Source organism: Medicago sativa, chromosome 4 (genome assembly GCF_051527215.1).
Source record: "Medicago sativa cultivar Bolivia chromosome 4, Bolivia_mono, whole genome shotgun sequence".
Taxonomy (NCBI): Eukaryota; Viridiplantae; Streptophyta; class Magnoliopsida; order Fabales; family Fabaceae; genus Medicago; species Medicago sativa.
In genome coordinates this window covers 86,550,402-86,556,671 of record NC_140752.1, presented here as the reverse complement: position 1 = coordinate 86,556,671, position 6,270 = coordinate 86,550,402, and the positions used below count along the sequence as shown (strand labels likewise).

The 6,270-nt window shown below is 32.9% G+C and overlaps 1 protein-coding gene across 1 annotated transcript; it reads left to right on the top strand.

The window, feature by feature from the left end:
• The first annotated feature begins 3,312 nt into the window (after positions 1–3,312).
• On the top strand, positions 3,313–5,069 carry LOC146933154 (NADH-ubiquinone oxidoreductase). The gene is made up of 3 exons (XM_085704880.1): positions 3,313–3,400; positions 3,503–3,790; positions 4,816–5,069. Exon 2 carries the CDS (start codon positions 3,511–3,513, stop codon positions 3,787–3,789), a length of 279 nt encoding a protein of 92 aa, XP_085561006.1. The 5' UTR covers positions 3,313–3,400; positions 3,503–3,510; the 3' UTR covers position 3,790; positions 4,816–5,069.
• The last annotated feature ends 1,201 nt before the right edge of the window (positions 5,070–6,270 follow it).

Genomic DNA, 6,270 nt, shown 5'->3' with positions numbered 1-6,270 from the left:
AAATTTGTTAGGTTAAATAATTGCAAACCTAATAAAGCAAATGAGCGGGAAAAAATTAGGTTAAGTTGCTGCAGACGTAACAAAATTAATAAATAAGGATGTCGATATAATTTGTTTAGTTAATTGTTCAAATCAACCCTCTAATATACGCAATGTCTGAAGAATAACCTTATAAAATAAAACATGTATTTTAACTCTGTAATTTGAGATTCTTCTGATTTGTGACCATAAAATATAAGCATAGTTGAAAAAAATGACATATTTTTCATGATGTTTTTCAAACATGTTTAAAACGTTAAAATATAAGATGAAAAAAAATAGATTTTTCCGACTAGAGACGGATTATTATGAAAATTACTATTTTGAAAAATATGATAAAAATTTCCTTCCTCTAACAAAAATGTAAAAAATATCCTTTGTAAATTCATCTCCTTTAAATATATGAAAATTGATCTTTAAGCACCCAACAATTGCTCACATGTATCTAAGACACGTCGAATGGTAGTCAATTGTCGTTCATACACTTTTGAATCAATTAAACTGGGTTAAAACGTGATTTAACCGCTTTAAAAAGTGTTGAGTGATGATTAACTATCATTATAAAGTGAGTGACAATTAATTGTCGGTTTGTACGTGTTTATAAGCAAATGCTAGGGGCCTAAAGAGCAATCTTCTAAATGTATTGGACCAACTTTTGTTTTATTAGCAGAAAGCTTGGCCAAACTTTATGCAAAAAATGGGCTGGGCTTAAAACATTTGTAAATGGATAATTGCTTATTAGACACCTCAAAATTGTTCATCTTGCTAAAAATAATCGGTCGAGAGTTAGGATCCAATCAAGTTTTACACACAAAAATAGTTGAACGGAAGTTACTAGGTACTTGTTCAAGAGCGAATCTAAGTTGTCTAACGAGCAATTGTCTTCCAAATGGTTGTGAAAACAAGGCAGGGCTCAAAAGATGTTCCAACTTTACCGACAATGGTTCTTAAAACGTTTGTTTTTTGTTGGGTCATGTTAACTTGTGCCCTTAGGGCACATGTTAAGGAACCCAAAAAGAGCAACTTTGCATTGGAAAACATGATATTTTAACTTTTAAGAAATTGAATGAACGACTTTTGATACGTATATTTCTATAATGAGTTTCTTAACATGTGCCCTTGAGGGCACAAGTTAACATTTGTCTTTTTTGTTTTGTTTTTGGATGTAACTTTTTGGGAAATTTATGGGAGTTAGTTAGACACTGGTTGGATATATCATACGTGACTTCATTATAGTTCTCTGAGCATGTTTTGCATTTTAACTTTGTGGATTTTTAAAGAAAGAGAAATGTTAACTTGTGCCCTTAAAGCATAAGTTAATGATTCAAATATAGAAAAAACTAGTAATTGGAATGTGTGCATTGCATTTAATATTTAACTTTTTTATCATTTAAATGCACAAAATTTTAGAAAAAATTTATTCTTTTAAGTTTCTTAACGTGTACCCTAAGGGCACAAATTAACGATACCTTTAAAGAAAATAAGGCACTCCAAGGCATATTGTATGGATGACTTATTTGGAAAGAGAGAAATTCTGGTTTTTTTTTCCAACAAAAGGACGACTTTGGCCAGGTTGTTCAACAAGGTTAAATTACTATTGTTTTAGTGGATTAAAGCCAAAAATCTTGCTTTTATTTGTGATATTAATCAATGATGGACAATTCTTTTATTGTATATGGGGTGATCTAGCACCTTTATTTATTTTTTCTTTTTTTCTTCCTGTTGTGTTACCTTTCGTGTGTTTGCATCATTTTGTTGACTCTAAGTCAAGAGCTCTCCTCGTGTAAGTTTTATGCTAAGAAGGCCTTTTGGTTTATTAGCACCTTTATTTTGGTTTGTTCAAAAAATGTGTTAAATTAAAAATAAGGATGCCAAAATCTAAAAATTAACAAAATAGGAGGACAAAAATTGCAATCAAACCTAAGATTTAAGAAACAAAATAAGTGATATTTTTTATACTTTATGAAATAAATAAACAAATTTCATAAATTTTAACAAATTGTTCATTAAGCAATTTTTGTGCAATTTTTGTATATATACATTTTTATATAAATTTTTTAAGCAATTTTAAGCAATTTTATATACATTTTTAAGCAATTTTTTTATTTTTATATACTTTTTTTGAAGAATATTTTTATATACTTTTTTTAAGAAGATTATTTTTATATACTTAATGAGCTGAATTATTATAGAAAATTTGTTATTATTAAAAAAAAGTAAAACGAGAAGAGGAAAAAATAAAAATAAAAATAAAAATAAAAAGTGGAAAATAATCTTAATAATTTTATGGGAAAATTACAATAACCTCCCCTAAGGTTTGTTGAAATGTCACTCACACCCCTTCTATTTTTTAAAATGACACTGACCTCCCCTACTTAGTATTACATGTGACAAATACCTCCCTTTTTAGTTAACGGTGTTTAGGTCTGTTACTTAAAACTAACAAATGTAAAATTCCCTTTTTTTCTGCAACTTCTCACACATCTACACACATGTTGATGTAGCTACTCTGAAATTCCTTATTCTTTTCTGTCATAATTAACATAGCACACTTAGCTATTTAAAAAAAAATTAAGATTTACATATTTGTGTTGAGCAGCACGACAAGAAGCATGGTCATGGATCCCAAAAAAACATGGAACAGAGGATCTAAGCCTTGAGAGAGGAAATTAGAGGATATACGGCCATAAAAAATCGCAAAAATTTCCTCCGCAACTGAATATGTGTTGCCGGAGTTGCCGTCGCAGAAAGTGGCGGCGCAGGAAGTGAGGTTTTGGTTTATGTTTTGGTAAATAGAGATGAACTTGCAAACTGATTTAAATTTATCTGGGAAGAGAGGATGAGGGATAGAAAGAGAAAAATAAAAGAGTTGTTGGAGAAGAAGAATGAGAGAATGGGTTCTATATCATTAGGTGACAATCGTACTCAATTTTTCCTCTCTTCCACCTCATCTCTGAGTGGAAACAATAGTATACTAAAACAAGACACCTCCTCTTCTTTATCTACTTCGCCTTTACCATTTTTCCCATCGATTACGTTTTCACTTCATTTTATTGTCAAACAATTATTATGAGGAAAATATTACAGTCATTAGAGCTTCTGTTCTTTAACGGTGGTTAACAGTGTCAAAGTCAGGGGAGGAGAATGTCAAGTTTTAAAATAGAGGGGGTGTGAGTGTCATTTTGATGTACCTTAGGGGAGGTCAATCTAATTTTCCCTAATTTTATCCCTCAATTTCATTTTATTTATTAAAAAAAATCATTTTATCATTTTATGTAGCTTTTGTCTAGGTTGAACGAAAACTCATCGAGGAGAAGGTGAAATCCGATTCCAGAGACACTGCTGCACCGTTAAGAAAAAGGTAAAAACATTTCCACTCTCATTTCTCAATTTCATCTTCAATTTAATTTCACAATTTAGGGTTTATATAACCGATCTAATTTGGGGATTTTCATCGTCACAGAAGTGAAAATGGCTTTCATAATGGAATTCGCTGAGAATCTGGTTCTGAAATTGATGGAAGATCCAAATGAAAGGGATCGTAGATTCAGGGAACATGTGTATAAGACGAAAGATAGATGCGCGAAGACGAAGGAGATGTGGAGTTACCCTATGCGACCTTATGGGTTCTGGACATTTGAACGCCATAACTCTCAGCTTGCTTGGGATGCTCAGATTAGTCAAGTTGCCGGTCGTAGGGATCCTTATGATGAAATCCTTTCACATTACCCTGCCTCGTCGTCGAAATGAGGTTTTTGCTCTTCAAATCCCTAACATGTTATTTTTATTTGATGGCTATATGTTGGTAAGAAGCACTGACATGGACACTCTCGACACGATACTGATACTGACATGTTGATACTTCTAGTAATTTAAGAAAATTTGAATGATTGTGTGTAACTAGATGTGTTGGTGTCGGACATTGGATGCACGTTCGATATGAAGTTCCGGTGCTACATTGCTAGAAGGGTTTGGTTGGGATGGGATTGTGGACTTGGCTAAGATTAGAGTCGATGGTGAAACTTTGTTGTGTTGTGTTATGTCTATCCGTCATTTACTCTATGATAAACGTTTTTTTTTTATAGGCAAATGTTAATAATTAGTAATAATTTGTTAGAGGGAGGGGGAAATGTTGGTAGTAGGGGTTGAACCTTGGACTTCTTGCATACAACTCCTTTGGTGTCCCAAGCCAAACCACCGAGCTACTCCTTCGGGGACCTATATGAGAAACTTAATCTTTAATGTGGCATGAGCTGAATTCAGTGTTGTCAATTGCGGATTGTGGGTAATAGTGGCCTTTTCAAATCCGCAATGCAACAGTGCTGTAGCGCCACTATAGCTGCTATTTCAGAATATTTTGTACCAAATAGCTAATGCAGAACAATAACAATTTGTTCAGATTTCTCCATTCAATAGTGTTATAGCGCCACTATAACCGTATTTAACAACAATGGCTGAGTTACTGGAGTTCAACATTGTTTTCTTAATTTCTCTAACCTTTTTTTCCTATTAACTGATGATAAACATGTATGGTTACTTAATAATGCTTGCTATTGTTCCTTTATTGTATTGCTTGAAAACAAAAGCTGCCTATCATATCATGCAATGCATTTTGAGAACCACCATTTTTTCCCATCTTTTTCCTTAATTTATAAATCTCTTCCAATCATAGATTGTTGAAAGTTTGATGTAGTTTTAGTCAGAATTGCAATACCTTTGTTTTGCTAATGCACTGTCTTTTGTACTCATTTTTTTTTTGTTTGTTTTTTATTGCAGTGATGCTGAAGTTGTCTTAACTCACAAGTGTTCTTTGTGAAAAACTGGAACTATATTGGGTTTGTAATGAAGTTGTCTTATTTTCTTTTTTAATCTCCTGTTCTGTTGCATGTTACATTGACTACACCGGGTCTGTAATGAACCATTTTGGTGTTTCTAATAAATTTTCATAGAACTATGGTGTTATATTAGGTGTTTCTCCATTGGGAATATAAATTAGTGGCCAATTGTGCTTCCTGGCTGTTTGTCTGTTTTATGGGTGTCTAATCTCTTTATTTACATAGTTGGGCAGAGTTTTTGTTTCAGTCTTGTTTAAGATTTAACTGTTCTGGATATTATAGATTTAATTCAATTTTTGTCTTGGTTTTTTTTACCTAATGATATTTAACTTTTTCATAGATGTTCAATGCTTCCTATATTATATGGCAGCCTTTGAAGTTGAGACATAGCTACTGCGGAGCTAAGTTTAGCTTATCATAATGAGAGGATGGTTGTGAACGTAGATATAGTCATGCGCCTTTTGGAAATTTTGTTTTAGATTAGGGCACTATTCTCCCAAATTTTGAACTCTGATGGTTGTTGCTAGGTTTCATGAAGGATCGCCTTATTCCGCCCCTTTCCTCTGTGTTAGAATTATACCATACCCAAACTAAGGAACTCTTAGGTTTAGTAATACCGCTTCTGAAAGAAAAATTATGGCCGTATTCCCTCCCTTTTCTTTGTGTTAGAATTATACTAGAGCCAAACTAAGGAACTCTTAGGTTCAGTAATACTACTTTTCAAAGAAAAATTATTGATACCAGTTAAGCACAAGAGAGGATAACCATGCATTTTCAAAAGAAACCCTGGAGGCTTGGATTAACTATATGGACCGTATGGACCTAATAAATTAGTTTGACATTTATGAGATGTTTGGAAGAACTTATTTTCCACTTATATCAGTGCTCAAATAAACTTATGAGATGTTCATAAGTTGTTGTCAACTTATATGTAATCCCCGTAGAATAGTCTATGCATGAACACCTGATTGATTTGTTACCGCAACCTGTCCTTATTTGAGGGAGTGGTCTTCTAAGATTAATGGGAGATATCAGTCTCCTCTGGGTTGGTCACTTTCTTCATATGAAATGCTAGTTTGCTAGGTACATTGAGCAGCCATTGATATTTTAGAGAGTAATGGTGATTTTTTTTCTTTTCTTCTTTCAATTATCACTATCTTCTAACAATTTGACTATACATTGTCCAAAACAGTTTCTTTATTTTTTAGCATTATGGTGCTGGATTTTTTGCTAAGACTTGCATGTAGTAGCTCTTTAAGAATCAGCACTGACTAGCACTTCTTTATTACAACTTGGTGTTGGTACTGGGTATTATGTGCCACTGCTGCACAATGTAACTGAGGATTTTCAAACGTTTAAATGAACCCATTTGGGGATTTTCAGCCATTGATATTTA

Excerpts from the sequence above, each read along its gene's own strand:
- LOC146933154 (XM_085704880.1), top strand. The coding sequence starts at position 3,511 with ATGGCTTTCATAATGGAATTCGCTGAGAATCTGGTTCTGAAATTGATG.